The sequence below is a fragment of the Procambarus clarkii genome, chromosome 23 (assembly GCF_040958095.1).
Source record: "Procambarus clarkii isolate CNS0578487 chromosome 23, FALCON_Pclarkii_2.0, whole genome shotgun sequence".
Classification (NCBI taxonomy): domain Eukaryota; kingdom Metazoa; phylum Arthropoda; class Malacostraca; order Decapoda; family Cambaridae; genus Procambarus; species Procambarus clarkii.
The window spans coordinates 20,188,974-20,206,473 of record NC_091172.1 but is presented as its reverse complement, the minus strand read 5'-3'; the positions used below and the strand labels follow the sequence as shown (position 1 = coordinate 20,206,473).

At 39.9% G+C, this 17,500-nt stretch overlaps 1 protein-coding gene across 2 annotated transcripts in view; it reads left to right on the top strand.

Annotated features, from left to right (window-relative positions):
- Positions 1-17,500, top strand: part of LOC123764029 (glutamate receptor 1) — a 706,396-nt gene that overhangs the window by 358,722 nt on the left and 330,174 nt on the right. For both annotated transcript variants that reach the window (XM_069329669.1, XM_069329668.1), the window contains exon 6: positions 9,118-9,312. In XM_069329669.1, the coding sequence (XP_069185770.1) occupies positions 9,118-9,312 (195 nt within the window). The remainder of the gene's footprint in view (positions 1-9,117; positions 9,313-17,500) is intronic.

The window sequence follows — 17,500 nt, the reverse complement described above, 5'->3', positions numbered from 1 at the left end:
TCCCTGGGCATGGAGGAGGGGGTATGGTGAGGCGCTGTTACTTTAAATATTTTACCTGCTGAAGGCGCAGATCTATGACCCCTAACGGTAGGTAAGACCCACGAGCACGAACGAGGTGTTTGCTAGAGATCATCCAGGTCGGAGGGAGTAGAGGAATTCATCTTTCTGTTCATCGGCATGATTTCATCTCCTACTATAGAGGATCCCTCCTCCTCCTCCTCCGATCATGCCGTCCATAGTCAGGAATCTGCATGGGTTGTTAGCAGCAACCCGCAGCGATAGGAAGGGAAGGGAACTATCAGGGGAAAGCGCCAAGCCACTACGACTATATAGCACTGGGAAGGGGGTCAGGATAATGGATTTGGGATGAGACCGGGGGGGGGGGATGGAATGGTGCCCAACCTCTTGGACAGGTCGGGGATTGGACTGCTGACCTGCACGAAGCGAGACCACCATTCTACCGTCAAGCCCAAGTGGTTGGGTATAGACAGAGGTGGAAGATAAGTAAGAGGAGGCGAATGTGTGGGAGTCGTCAGCAACACCCACTAGCGTCAGGAGAGAGTGGGGGGAGAGGAGAGAGTCAACACAGCTCTCAGTTTGCACGTTGAGGTAATTCCAGCATTAATCCGTGCCAATATTGACAGAGCACGGCTGAGTGACGGCTCGATAAGGCAAAACATTCACCCTCGCAATTTTAGGACAGAGGATCGCTACCCACTGGGGTCGCGTTATCGCCCGTGTTGACAGGAAGGATAAGGTTCAAACTGGCGCGGGCAGCCAGCGTTTAAAGTCATAATGATAATCATACACGAGAGAATGGCGAGGAACAAGGTGAAAAAAGACTCAATAGTCATGAGGGTAAAAAGTGTGACAGTACATCATTCCATTGTGGCGTTTATGACCTTAATATTCGCTGATGTCAAGTCTTTTAGGATTATCTTCACGCTGGATTTAAAGCGAAATTTATTTGACAATTCTTTTTAATACAAAAAACAAAAAAAGACTACAGAAGTAAGCGATGTTAAGATTAGAATAGAGATTATAATGTAAACAATAATTAGGATCAAAATATTTCGCATTCCACTACACAAATGTGCATTAGGAGAAGTAGTTTTGGTGTCGGGACATTATCAACAAGTTCCATGAGCTCAGGGCCCCGGCGGCGGACCGGATACGAATCTGTGCCGCTTTCTTCGGATAGAAGTTGTCGCGGGTTTATGTTGGGGTGTTAAGCGCCGGTGATCTCATTTGTTGGTGCTACCCCACCGTAGCACAAAGCCGGGGTCGCTGATGGAGTAGGTAATCCATTTTATTAAAGAGTTGCCCGTTATCAAGTTCACACATGAGCGATCCCTGCCTCCCTCTCTCTCTTTCTCTCTCTCTCTCTCTCTCTCTCTCTCTCTCTCTCTCTCTCTCTCTCTCTCTCTCTCTCTCTCTCTCTCTCTCTCTCTCTCTCTCTCTTTTTCTTTCTCTCTCTTTGCTACTTCCCTCCCTTCTTCCTTTCTACCCATATTTCCTCTCTCCTTATCCTTCCCTACCTATTTCGCCTCTCTCCACCCATTTCTAAACCTCCCTTCTACCCTATGCCTAATTAATAATATAAAACACCTCCTCACCTCACTCCACACATCCCTGTGCCTCCCTCCACCCATCTCTATACCACCCTCCACCAATCTCTATACCTCCCTCCACCCATCTCTATACCTCCCTCCACTCATCTCTATACCTCACTCCACCCATCTCTATACCTCCCTTCCACCCTCTACCTATCACTGTACCACCCTCCCTTCTTTCTACTATTGTTTCTTCCCTTTCTGTCATCTCTTCCTCCCCTTCTACCATTTTCCACCCCTCATCTTCCCGAGCCCTTTCACCACACTTTTCTGCCCACTTATTCCAGATCCCCCTCCTATGGACCCTTATTAGACTCATTATCTGAAAAATGTATTTTTTCTGAATTAATTAAGCTGCATTTATGTAACTAAATTACTTGATACAAATCCTGTGGACAGCGGTCGATATCAAATTAGCAACTTTATTCAGATTGTAATGCATCTAGCTTAGAATTTAAATTGTTAGTAAAACACTCTGCAGTAGTAATGACAACAATAGTAGTAAATCTAACACTAACAATTATAAAGTGTTTAATAAAACGCGTAAGTGAATTATGATAAAATAAATAATTGTTTCTAATTTTACTGCCACTAATTGATACCTTATAAAAGACAGTAGACATCAAATAACTTCATTATAAGTAGCAGATCCATGAAAAAAGTGTGTAATATGTAAGTAAATTGACAAATTCATTGAATCATGAAGCTAAATGAGGCACAGCCTTAGCTTTCCCCTCTAATACTCGTCACTCTCTTTTATCGACACGAGCCTCCATGGCCGGCACTTCCACCTATCCTTATCCCGCATTATCTTTCCCACCTTCATTATCCCCACCACCCACCTATCATTATCATTATTCCCACCTATCATTCCTCTACCCCCCCCCCCCCTAACAACTGTTCCCAAACATTTTCTTCCACCATCTCTGTATCCCAAATCTACATCAATTTCTCACATTCTACCCCCTTCCACCCCATCAAACTATCCTGCCCTTCCGGCTACCCTCGCCTCACCGTCTACCCTCGCCTCACCCTCTCGCTACAGCCCACCTTCTTCACCCATCCCAGCTTACTCAAGACAATGTGGTGGTGATGGTGAAGGTTATAAGGCTTCTTTGCTTATCCCGGCGTGTGTGACTTTTCCTGTTCTCGTCTCTGCTCTGGTGTTTATGAAGGTGGACGGTTGGTGGGGAGTTGTTATTGAGAGTTGTTTTGTCAATGGTTTTGTTGTTGGTAGTGGTGGGTAGAGTGTTGACATTGGTGGTAGTTATGTTGGTGACACTGGTGGTGGTGGTGGGAGTAGCGTTGACAATCGTTGTAATTATGATGACAGCCATCCTGCTGCTAGTGGGAGTATTGTCGTTATAGTCCTGACTTCTGTCAATTGAGCTGCAAGGAAGTAGGTTACCTGCTGCCCCAAGATCCTGACGAGTCTGGGTCATACGTAACAGAAATAAGATAAACAGCACAAATGGACAGTATACAAGATTGTCAAGATGCTAGATTTACACACTAACTGCGATATTCTTCGTCTTTGGTTAGACGTTTCCCCTTAAGGATTCGTTATCATAGCAAACAACAAGTATTCCTGGAGTGCTCTAACCAGTTCAAAGATTCTAAAGAACATCAAAACACACTTTCAGTGTCAGTGGCTCCTAAAAAACAAAAAAAAAACTAGTGAGTTTGAAAAGCGCCAGACCTCCCATCTCCAACTTGCACGACATGTAAAGATTGGTAGAATATTTTTTCTCCAAATACTTGCAATAGAATTGGTCCCGTAACGCAAGTAGTGAGAATTTATATTCATGACTCTCAACTATTAATATGCTAGCGCAGACACTGGACTAAACGCAGCAGCAGGAAATAGACAATGATAACAGCTCTATTCCCACATGTAATGACCCCGCTTCACTGAGCAATTAATTAAGACCGAGGATCCCATCTAACTACTTCTGCCTCAACAAACATACAAGCAGCACCCACCGCACCCACACAGACGCCTGATCAAAACAATAATAGACGATACAAAATTATTACAAAAGTTTGAAATAAGTGAGAACAAGGTCGACAACTCCAGCCTTCTCGTGTTATATCAACTCAGATATTTATTCATGCAGTAATGAGTAAATTACTCATTAGATAAGGAGTAATTTATGATGCAAAACGATGGGTGCTACGTCAGCAATCTTAGCATCGATCTGATCAACAAAGTCAGCAGCAGTTATAACAATGAACTCGACTGCCGCAGCTGGAAGAAAGTTCGCTACTGCTTAAAGGATAATTAGCCAAACCCCTGCTCCAGTAGTAGTAGGCATCCATCAGTCTCAGGAGACTATGGAGTAGCACTCTGGTTGTCGATCTGGAGTGGCCCCACCAGGGCGCAAAGCCAGGGTAGGCTGATACCGGGAAGAATCTGTCACCCATACAGGTCCATTACTACTTCAGTAATGGGTATCAAAATAACCCCCATTATTTATTAAGATGACGAATGGGTTTAGCTATCTGTTCTGTCTGACACTGAGTCCAAGTATAAGGATTAGGAAAAGTACAAAAGGCAGTCTTCTGCTGACCAGGAATATTCCACACACAACCTTGATGGGGAATTTAAATCCATGGATGATTTATTTCACTTCAGGAAGAAGTATCCAGACAAAGAAAGATAATAGAGAGTGGGGCACAAATAATGGAGTTCCGTGAGGCATCGTCAGACAGGAATATTTATCCGAGGACACAATCCCACAACTTTATCGAAAAGATGGAACCGTCTCAGCCTGCGATTCAGTAAAGCCTGAAATACTGGCAGGCCATTTCGCTTCTTAAATGCCAATTCCAGATCCAGACACACAAACATCTCAACTTGTTTCGAGTACTGTCTTCAAGTTGTTAATCAAAGAACATTATTATTTTTTTTTTTTGGGGGGGGGGACCCGTTTACACCACCTTTCACACACCTCTACCATCTCTAGTCTGCGTTGTTACAGTCTAAAAAGACAAAAGCAGTAATTTGTTCAGAAGGTTAAATACAGAAGTTACCTCATATAGACCAATAAGAATTTTACAGTTTTCTTAATGCCATGATGATCTTATGATATTATTTATGTGAAAACAATTTGGATTCAGAAAATTATGAATCACATGTGTACTGATAAATAATTTCAAGTACACTTAAATGTAAATGACAATTTAGATAACTGACAAAGTTGAGAGAGCTTTGTTTCTCAGGCTCCGCTTTATAGCTAAATAAATGACTAAATTCCTGAAGCTAATATCAGGGCGGCCCATAATTGAGCAGAATAAATACCATTCAGTTGGTGTTAGTGTACCATATTGAAGTACGGTTCGCCCCTTTTGATTGTTGGGCAATAAGAAAACGACCAGATTGGTGCACAGATATCATTGGAAATAGACTTGGCTCTTTGTCGTGGAATATCTATTTCGAAGACCTGGCTTTGTCTATGAAATTCAAACCAATGCTCCCGTATGCACCTGTCTAAGTATTCTAAAGAACTGAATGATCATTCCAAAATGGATTCCCTTTCATTCTGAGGAAATGGAGAGGATATTGACATCTATACAACGTTCCGAAGTTATTGATCAAGGAAACCATGTGAAAAGAGTTTTTGCTCAATACTTTAGTAGATATAAGTGCCAGTAAAACACTTTGTTATAATAATGACAACGGTAAAACATCGACATGCGCAAACTAGTAAAGTATCCAATAAAATTATGTTACTAAGTCACATCTCATACCTGCTCGACAGCAGAGGTTTCAAATTTTTTTTATGAAAATAAGTTCATTCAGTCCTTTATTGTGTACCATTCCCAAAGATGACCTGTCTCACGATTTCTCCAACTTTTGAATCCAGCTTGGCTGAATCTGTCAACATATCACTGTCTTCAACACAAGAATGATGTCCATAGATTTTAAGTTATTTATGTGAATTATGTTCCCAAGGCGACCTACTAAGGATAATTTCTGTAGAGAACCAGGGGGGTGGAAGCCACAACACAAGACGCTCAGTCGGCACCAGTGCTACTCTGGTTATATAACTCTCATGAATATCCCCCAATCATCATCTGAAACGCACTCCGAATATGTTTTCTAAAAACATATACATTATAGGACTCGGTTCTACGACCCACGTGAGAGCTTTAACTCACAGATAGCTGTAGCTTCCGTAAACCCTTAGGCAGGTACCCCTTGTAGAAAACTTAGTGCTCTGGGTACAGTTTGGTAAGCTTCTAGGCTCAGGCTACAGAATGAGCTGATGTAGGCTTTAAGCTTGCAATATTCCTTAAAAGATGGATGCTATTTCTAATAAACCGAATTTTTAGTTTTAAAGAGAGAGAGAGAGAGAGAGAGAGAGAGAGAGAGAGAGAGAGAGAGAGAGAGAGAGAGAGAGAGAGAGAGAGAGAGAGAGAGAGAGAGAGAGAGAGAGAGAGAGAGAGATAGTAATTCCTGTTCACCTATGCGCGCCCAACCATCTTCCCCCTGAGAAGTGGAGTGTGGCTCCAGACGCCAATAACCAGCCCCAAGCGACGAACCCAACTCTGAGCTGGAGGGTGTGCTTGTCAGGGCCGGGCTCCCACGGTGAAAAGTAAAACAGCATATTTCGATCAAGGATTTATAGCGTTGTTGGCATTGTAGTCTCATTTATCTTCTGCTCTCTGTCTCCCTCTCCTCTCTGTCTCCCTCTCCTCTCTTCTTCATCTCTCTCTCTCTCTCTCTCTCTCTCTCTCTCTCTCTCTCTCTCTCTCTCTCTCTCTCTCTCTCTCTCTCTCTCTCTCTCTCTCTCTCTCTCTCTCTCTCCCTCTTTCCTACTACAATACGAGATCACTTCTGAGATTCTTCTTGTTGCGGAGCGGTGTTCTATGATTCTGACCTTGTGTGTGGCGTGTGTGGGGTTCATATACCACACGAGGAAGGGAGTGAGTGCAGGGACTCTGGCTGCAGTCATCCTTGTCAAGAGAAGTAATGCGGGATGTGTTTATTCTCCCTCGGCCCCAGGACGCAGGGTACACGTACTGGAACCAAAGCACTCTGTGCTTACGACGCGGCATCTCTGCTAATATCCATCGTCCATGTCAACTATGAAACTTTTTTGGATGCGAAATGACTGAAGCTTTCCGAAGCTTCTCACTGTTCCATCAACACCTGATCCTTTTTCATTATTAAATCCAAAATGATTGATTCCATGTAAATTCCTTGTAAATAAATCATGATTGATTGATTTACGGGCTATTCATGCCCGTGTCACCTCTTGGGTGATTTAATCTTCATCAATCCATCAATTCCTTGTTGTCTGTTGCATGCGGCTTTCTCTTGGAGACACGAAGCCTCTCTCACCTTCCAGTCTAGTAGTGGGCTGGAAGATACTTAGGCAGTATGCCTTGTGTGTGTGTATACCTTGTATGTGTATGCTTTGTGTGTGTATGCCTTGTATGTATGCCTTGTGAGTGTATGCCTTGTGTGTGTATGCCTTGTGTATGCCTTGTGAGTGTATGCCTTGTGTGTGTATGCCTTGTATGTGCATGTCTGAATGTCGCTACCACGCCTAGTGTTAGTGAGGTATAACAATGTACTGTGTGTATGACAAACCTTGATATATAGGTGACTTGTATTACACTGAACATTTACCTATCAGTCATTGCAAATTAAGTCTTCTGAGTATTTATCTTTTACAAACACCCAGTGAAGTGGCTTCCACACATTACCCATATTCGTTCCTTCGGTCTCCCGTCTGTACTCTCTCCCTTCCTTTCCTTTTATCCCTTTACCTCCCCTACTATCCCATCTCTCCACTGCCTTGCTCTGACCCCTTCTATTCTCCACCCCTCTCCCGCTACCCTGTCTCTTTGCTAACTTTACCTTTGCCTCCCTTACTATTTTCTCCCAAACGTTCTAATATCATCCATCCCCTCCTATCCCTCCACCCTTTTCTACAATTTCTCCCATTGTTTTCTCTCCAATTATAGGTAATGGGTCGTAGAATGCAAAACCAAAACTTTTTGAACTTAAATCCCAAATTTAAAACATCTTCAGGGTAATGCTTGTCTATCATGTGCTGAAACTTCCCAGAGGGCTCCTGATCGTGTCTCTCCAATAGATATCTATCTTCCAAGGCACTCACCATTTAAGTGTATCGTTTTCCTAAATCTTTTCAGAGCCATCTTCTAAACTTCGCGCTCTTCAAGCAAGCTAAATATTTCCATCATGTTATTTATTGTTTATCAGTATTTGTCGTTCCTTGGAGCCTTGTCAGTGTTTAATTTCCGATATTCAATCATTCGTCATCTTATTTAACCTGTTCACTCGAAACAAACAAAAAATTCTAACTAAATTAGACGCTAGTCAATTTAGCCGCCTTACTCAATCAAGCATGCCTTTATTTCTTCCATATCTATGCATATAACTTCAAATTAATCATGACTGTAAACATACAATTTTTGTTTTAAATTATTTAATTAGTTCTATCAAGCCTCATAGTTAATTCTAGTTGTCTTAGAATCCCCAGAATTTAATATAATCGTCATTGCAAGCTCCAGAGTCAATTATATTCGACATAGCGAGCCCGTAGTAGCAGTCGTCCTAGCAAGCCTCATGTTTAGTTCCTGTTTTTATGCCAAGCCCAATTATGAGGTGAAATCTTCCTAGCAATTCTCGTAATCAGTCCTAGCCGCCTTAGCAAGCCTCTCCCGTTTTGCCTCGAGCTGCATCTTTGTTTTGGGAATTGGGACAAATATAATATATTTAGATTAAATCTCTTAGGAGCTGGCGACGTTGATGTTGAGACTCAAGATAAGTTTATCTCCGACCTGTTAACATAAAACTTCACTCTCTCTTTATTATTCTCTAGAGTCTCATGTATCCAGAAGCTTACCATTTCTTCCACTAATTAAACATTTTTTAGCAGTTTATCTCATAATTAATAATTACAAATATAATTTGAAGTAATATTAGTCACACGGATGCAATGATTTAATTCATAAACGCGAACTGGAAATCTAATAATCCATATGCATTTTGTTTCAATACTTTTTGAGAGCAACCAATATTGGAATACACTATTATGTACTTGTACACAAGTATCATGATTATTATCAATACATTTATCTGTTTTTATCCATACTTTGTGTGTGTGTGGGGGTGGGGGGTGGGGGGGGGGGTAGAGTTGCAATGCAACTATATCAGCAATTACATATAAAAACTGTCATGTAATTCAAAACATATATGTAATCTATGTCCAGCATTCGTGCATTGAATTTTCCCAAAAGGGGTATATTCACCGAGAAGGTGTACCCCTTTTCTGATTATGAACACTACATTTACTTTAGGCTTGCATAGTGTTCATGACTAAAGTATTCTTGGTAGTTGGACAGCAAGTCATTATATTGGCCTAAATAACCCCTCTAGAGCTTGATGTGTCATAATCCCAACACAACACCTTTTTCCCCACTGAATGCAGTCCACACCTTCTCTAAACCACTTTTCTTCCCAAACCAGGCGCAGTCAGCGCTGATCTACGACGCGGTAAAGGTGGTGTCAGAGGCGCTTACCAGACTCAAGCGCAAAAAGATGGATATGTTCAGTGACGTGCCAGGCCTGGGCGAGCCCCGCAAGATCTCCTGTGACATAACAGACGACGACGACCAGATCATCTGGGAGTACGGAGAGAGGATCACACGCATCATGAGGAAGGTGAGTGATGGGGTGGGACACGGGGGTAACAGCGTTGAGGAAAGAAAAGCAAGGAGAATAGAAGATATATGAGGGAGAAGAAATTTTGAAGAGAGGTTTAGTTACAAAATGATGACCAGAAAGCAGTGATTCAAATCTGGTTACTCAACGACACTTTGTAATTTTAAGGTGATGGGAACTATTTAGTGCCACAAATCTGTTCTATCTCTCTCTCTCTCTTCCAAATTTTCACAAAATTGAACAGTACGTAAATAATTGACTGTAAATTTGTGTAAACTAACTCAACAATAAATGCACAGCTATTTATGAAAAATGTTTATGAATAAAGATCTAAATTTGGGTAGAAAAGATGGGAGATTTGAGAGTGAAGGGGAACGTAATAAAGAGGAGACAAACGGCACATAACAGAGCAAAATTAGGAGATTGAAGATGTATTATAATATGATCTCAATGTCTGTTATGGTTGTGGTTATAAGCATGTTGGAAGAGCATGTGGGAAGGTATGAGTTTGGGTAGGATGCTGCTGATACAGGATGGGTATGAGATGAAGATGAGTAACATAAGGGGATGCTCTTGGAATGTGAGAGGAATAAGGGAGGGAAAATGAGAAACATGAGAAGACGCTGATGGGACATGAGGTAAATATGAGCCACATAAGAAATATTAGATCATGAGCTGCTAAAGAGTTAAAGAGGAAGATGAGTAACATTAAAAGACGCTGATGTAATATGTAGCATAATAAACTAATAAAACAAAAATAGATATAAATGAGTAAGAAATAAACTAAAGAAGTGGAGAATGCATCTCCATACAATCATTCAGTAAAAATATTAAGTCACTGAAAGATGATGACATAAACTGAACGAGAAAGAAACATTGCTCGCGTTTTACAAACAAGTGCTGGTATATATATGCATAACAAATACCAGCTAAAGTCATTTTTAAATTTACACTGCTCCTTTTTGTAGTAATGACATACCTGTTATAAATATAAAATTACTCCAACAGATTAACTTAAGAAGACAATGTTTCCTAAACTTCTTAGACTCGTATTTACTGCTTAAACAAAAATCATTGTATAAGGTTTGTATCCTGAATCAGTATCAATATTCTTTTTACAAAACCCAAAGCACACACACATAAACACACACACACACACACACACACACACACACACACACACACACACACACACACACACACACGTGTGTGTATACATACATATATATATATATATATGTATATATATATATATATATATATATATATATATATATATATATATATATATATATATATATATATATATATATATATATATATATATATATATATATATATATATATATATATTATTAAATATGACCGATTGGCTGTTGATTGCTGGCAATCAACAGCCAATTAATGCACAACTATATTCTACCCACCTCAAGACTCCGCTCCAATATAGAAGCATCAAGAAAATGGACCAATAGGCTTTCTACAATCACTTCTATTCAATACCCATTGTTTCGTGTTCTGTCTTGTGTTGATGAAATTAATACCCAATTAATACCACCTTGTTCTGTCTTGTGTTGATGAAATTAATACCCTATTAATGCCACCTCACCCCATCCACCTCTCTCAAATGTAGATATAAAATCGGAGATGCGTAAGTTCTATTCAGTTGTGTATTTGTAAACTAAAGTCTTTGAAAATGTAAGAAGTTTTACGAAACGCGCTCGTGTCGCGTCAGACTAGAAATAAAAATGAATTTTGGAGAATTGATTTTTGAATTACCATCAACAGTGAAAAGAAACGTAAGAAAGATCGAGAAAATTCGTGTTAGAATTATTAATCTTACTTTTTCGGTCATATTTAATAATATATGTTCACAGGAAAGACTGCTACCAAAATATACTAATATATATAAATATATATATATATATATATATATATATATATATATATATATATATATATATATATATATATATATATATATATATATATATATATATATATATATATATATATATATATATATATACTCTAGGGGGAAACCTTGTTTGGTTTACTTGTGGGGAAATGCTGATGACAGTGTTACTGTCTGGGTGTGTAAATGGAGGTAGTCAAGCCAACAGTGTCCGCAACACGTCCTCTCAAGGGATGACTTGTGTCAGCGGGTGGAAACACTCACGACACACCCAGAAGCAGCGCTCCGGTTCTCGGCGTGAGAGAAACCCACTCAAATGCAGATTAATATGTTAACGAGCAGGAGGAGAGCAAACGGGGCGTCTCCCAGGATCGGCTAGATGGTCTCTGTGTCACTCTGAGTGTCGTTGGGACCATTACGCTCGCCCGAGGTCCATGATGAGGTTTGAGGGTTCATTTCCTTGCATGGAGAAGGCTTCTGATGATCCAGGATAGGGTTGAAAACCTCACCATCATCTGACGACGAGTGGGGAGTTCAGGGGGATTGTGCTCTTTGGGACCTTGAAGACGTTTGTACTATTGAACGTGACTAGTAAGGTCGCCTGGGTGTCTTTGGTAGACTCGCCTGTATTGATACAAGGAGGGACTTGAAGTGTTATGTATCTAGAAATCTCAAAGACATAGTACTCTCACAATACCAATACTAATAGGACCTTTGTCAGTATTCCTTAATTAGTTTCTGAATTGTTCTTTGAGATGCCGACTCTCTTTAACCATTTTTAGTGCTATTTCAGCCATCGTATGGCCTCTAAAAGTGGTTCCAAACATACCTCTAAACTCACACTTTTTGTCTAGGAGGCAGTGAGATCTCACCTCCATTTAAAAGGGAGTTCACACAGTTCCAGCAACCTTCTCACGTGGATTCATAAGTCTATAGGTACCACTACGATCTGTGTGTATACTCGACTGTGGAAACTATTTTTGAAACTTGGAGTATCACCACTAAGTTCGCCTCTTCTCATGTTATATGTCAATTATTTGCATTAAACGGATCGCTGCCTCAATGCCGACTAAAAGGCTTGCTTTTGATTGTTTCTCAAAGTAAATTTATTGTTTTTCTATAAATGATCGCTAGGTTCGCACACGCTTGGTGTACACCATACTGTGGAAAGGGTGCATTCTTTTGCCAGTGTGACGCTTTCTGACAGACATCTTGTAACAATAATTTTTCAATTAAAAATTGAATGGTGAATAATTTGTGTATCTCATCTGAAGGAATATAGCGGAGTACTATTAATCGTGTAAGAGACGCTACAGAGTTCTTGTGTTCCAAGAAGGAGCTCCATGTGGCTATATTAACTCTGACGCAGGATTGACTGAAACTCTACGGATCAGTAGTGAATGAGAAAGAAAAAATTAGTATTGGCGACACTGACAACAATATCATGAATTTCCATTGACCTTGGAATTAATTCCACATCCTTTCAAGGTCATTTGTTCAGAAGGGACCTTTCAAGGTCAGAAATTTTGTGACGTTGACAGAACTGTCGCAGAATAAAATGGAACAATAGAAGTGTTCCTCCAGTGTTTAAATGGAGGAACACCTCGAGCGTCAGTACAGAACAAGGACCACTTAGACAAATTTTTAAATTAATACTACGGAAACCTCCAGGACAAAAAACATCAGGAACCTTAATGTCTGGTAAGCAAAGAAAAGAGCGAGGCTTCAAGAACGTCAGATCAAAGAATCAAGTGTAAGACGTCGTAATATATATTAACTGTAAAAAAAGAAAAGAAAATCAAGATTTTAGGCAATTTCTTAAACTATGCTTTACGGAAGTCAGGAAGTCACACACTCTGTGATGAGCCAATGAGTAGCTCCAGATTGGCAGATCACTCACAAAAACCATGGTTAAAAGTGCCAAAAAAAATTGAATGAAAAACTTTGTAATGCCAGAAAAGGACACTGTGTAAAAAACAGTTTGCGAGTTAAGTCATCAAATTAACCTCGTTTTAAAAAATGTTTAAAAGAGTATAATGAATTGCGATGTGGAGAAAGAAGGGGAGGACAGAGATAAATTGGAAAGTTTAAGAGAGAATGTCACAATCTTCTTCTTTTGCCGTTTTGAAGAAGCTGTGTCGGTGGTAATGAAGATATTTTTAGCTCGCTGTTGCGGGAGATTAAAATGTGTATCGTGCCTTAAGAAGAGTGGCAGGGAGGGGAAGTTCAGGGAGGAAAGGTGCGAATGGAATTGAAAAGAAGAAGGGAGGGGGGGGGGGGGGGAAGGTGATACAAAATGAGAGGGGGTGATGGAAACGAAAAAGGATACTGAAAAAATAAAGAGAAATAATGAAGACGAGCAAAGGATGAACCCGTTGCTTGGGAACATCAAAAGAAAGCTACAATGAAGAGAGAGAAAGAGAAAACTAGGTATAAGAGAATGATGGATGGAAAAGAAGGAAAGATAAGTTAAATAACTCACACACAATTTAGCAGAAATGGGAGTAAATGTTATACAATGAAATGTGGTGTTATGGGTTGTGAGTTGCGCGAAGATGGAGGCTAGAGGCATATGAAAATGTAATATGGAAGGTCGCTTATGTTGAGATGTGTGTTTGAAGTTGCATGTTGTTATAGTTCCAAGGATGTTGAGAGAGAATTGATCAATACTTACTACTACACTACTTACCTATCAGTGCCTACGGGAAAGAGAGGTCTAAGGCTTGTTATGCCCGCCGCCTACTATCTTGGAACCTGTTGGTTATCATTGATTAATTCTGACGTTCAAATTCTTCGTAATATTTTGGCGCTTAAAGTTATGGATGTAGGTGAATTTCAAAACTTCTTCTGCCAGTACATGTCACTCGTTCACCACCTGTACTATGTACGAACATTTTAGTACATTTTTTTTACTCATATCTGTTTACAGTTTTCAGTTATATCCTTCCGTCTTGCTTTCAGTTTAAAGACGCTGTACATGTCTACCTTTTCAATTTTCCCTCAGTATCTTATATGCTGTAATCAAGTCCCCTCTATTTCTTCTCTCTTCCAGGGTCTAATTCCCTTAAACTACTCCTTGATCGATTAGTCCACGAAGCTCTGCACTAACCTTTATGAAAACTTTGAACCTTTTTTACTTTTGTTTTCAAGCTTTACTACTAGCAAAAAAGAAGAAATACAGCTGTTGCTGAATGGTGGCAGTATATTGTACTTCCAAACTTAAGAAAGAAGGGAAAGATAATTACACAGGTTGAGGAAAGGTTATTGCACAGGTGAGAGGAGAAGTACAAAGATAATTGCACAGGGAGAGGGGTGGGGGGGAGAGAGGAAAAATGCATACATAAGAGTCGTTAGGTACAGGGTGGGAGGGATCACTGCTGTGGGAGAGGTATAAGTAAGGATGAAAAACCATTACTGTGGGATGGGTAAAGGAGAAGGATCATTAGAATGGGAGATGGAGAGTTAGGATAAAAAAATGTCATGGGAGGGAAAATTTCCTCTCCCATGACAGGGGGGTTGAGATGTGGCTTTTTGGTCTCGCCTCTCAACTGTCAATCAACTGGTGTTCAGATTCCTGAGTCTACTGAGCTCTATCATATCTACATCTGGAACAGTGTATGGAGTCTGCCTCCACCACCTCATTACTTAATGCATTCCATTTGTTAACTACTCTGACACTGAAAAAACTCTTTCTAATGTCTCTGTGGCTCATTTGGGTTCTAAGTTTCCACCAGTGTCTCCCTTTGTTCGTGTTTCACCAGTGATAAAGAGTTTGTCTTTTTCCACTCTCTCAATTCCCTTGAGAATTTTGTAGGTGGTAATCATGTCTCCTTTGCTCTTCTGTTTTCCAACGACGTGAGGTGCATTTCACGCAGCCTTTCCTCGTAACTTATGCCTCTTAGTTTTGGGACTAGCCTAGTGGCATTTCTCGGAACATTTTCCAGCTTCGCCTTGTACTTGAATTGATAGGGTAGTCAACCAGGGTTCTGTCTACCAGTTCTCATATTCTTGCTAATTGTTATCTTAGGTTTTTTTTCCAAATACTATATTGTTATACTTAGATGTTTTCTCTCGTAATTATCTTCGCAATATACTCTTTCAGAAAAGTGTAGGCAGTTTAATCCAAGATCACTGAATATTGTAGCGACGAATAAGATTTCAGATAGTGCAAAGAAACTCGAATGATCCCTGGGCTATCGTATAGGCACTCCTGTACATACAATCTCTGCTACTGATAAGATATTTGTAATATGTCGCGAGCAACAATATTAGGATTTATTGTTGATATAAACATATTATTTTTTTCTAACATGAAATATACAGCAGCTTTTTTCTGAAATAAAACATATCCTAGAGAAAGTGGCCATAAATTTATACAATGATAACCAGCATATATGCTTTTTAATCTTTTCAACTACCTATGGAAAGACAAAGTGATATATAAATAATTAGAGAGGTTGTGAAGAAAGAAAAGAAAATGCTGGATAAGACGGAACTAACTCCCCACATCGTGTTCTTAAAGAGGCAGTTGGATTGTGAAACAACTCCTTAACTGCTCTTTGAAAAAAGTATTAAGGACTTGAAAACATTTAATCTAATAGCAAGTAAATACAAAATGAACAGAACATGCAGCTGCTGTAGAAATTGTTTATAAAAGAATTTCGCTCTGGTGGTTGAAATAATGCAGAATTACGTTCCAAAAACAATTGCCGAAATGATCAGAAAACAAGTTTCATGCGGTAGGATTACGAATAAGACGATTAAAGGTGATGCGAAAAGGAACAGGTAAAAAATAGTAGACAAAGCGATAGCGGACCAGATATGTACGAAGGGGCCCGAAAATAATAATAAAAATAATATTAGAAGTTAAATCGAAGGAAATAAAATGAGACTGAGGCAAGAGAAAGAACAGCAAGGGGTGAGCTGGAGGAAGGAGGCAAATGAATAGTGGCGAGGAAAAGTGGTAGGCATTAACACCAAGAGACTAGACCACGAGAATGAGGAGAAGGAGTAAGGAAGCAATGAGTCAGAAAGAGATGGAGGGAAGGGGGAAGAGGGAGACAGTGAAGGAGGAGAGATATGTTGAAAGTGAAGGCGTATCACAGGTCAATATATTCCCACTAATTAGTCTGCTTAACATTCCAGCCTCTGTAATGAGACCTCTCCTCGCTTCTGATTATGTTAGACCAACTCTTTTTTTATAATTAGGATCAAAAGCAGGGCAGTTTGCGCGGTTAATTGCGATCCTGCAAGTTGCACGATTAATCAAGCGGGACCTGGACTTGTTATGACGGTAAATTATCCCAGATCTCCACTTTAAACTTTGGGTTTACGCCTGCGACAACCATCCTCCTAGTTTGCATCCAATTACTGACTTAAAAACTGCTTTTGCTTATGTATAAACGACACACATAGACAAACACACACACACAAACAAATAGATATATATATATATATATATATATATATATATATATATATATATATATATATATATATATATATATATATATATATATATATATATATATATATAGATATATATATATATATATATATATATATATATATATATATATATATATATATATATATATAATGTTGTGTATGTGTGTGTGTGTGTACTTACCTATTTGTACTCACCAATTTGTGCTTGCGGGGGTTGAGCTTTGGCTCTTTGGTCCCGCCTCTCAACTGCCAATCAACTGGTGTACAGATTCCTGAGCCTACTGGGTTCTATCATATCTACATTTGAAACTGTGTATGGAGTCAGCCTCCACCACATCACTGCCTAATGCATTCCATCCGTTAACTACTCTGACACTGAAAAAGTTCCTTCTAACGTCTCTGTGGCTCATGTGGGTACTCAGTTACTACCTGTGTCCCCTTGTTAGCGTCCCCACAGTGTTGAATAGTTTATCCTTGTTTACCCGATCGATTCCTCTTAGGATTTTGTAGGTTGTGATCATGTCTCCCCTTACTCTTCTGTCTTCCCGTGTTGTAAGGTGCATTTCCCGCAGCCTTTCCACGTAACTCATGCCTCTTAGTTCTGGGACCAATCTAATGGCATACCTTTGGACATTTTCCAGCTTCGTCTTGTGCTTGACAAGGTACGCGCTCCATGCTGGGGCCGCATACTCCAGGATTGTTCTTACATGTGTGGTGTACAAGATTCTGAATGATTCCTTACACAGGTTCCTGAACGCTGTTCTGATGTTAGCCAGCCTCGCATATGCCGCAGACGTTATTCTTTTTTAATGTGGGCTTCAGGAG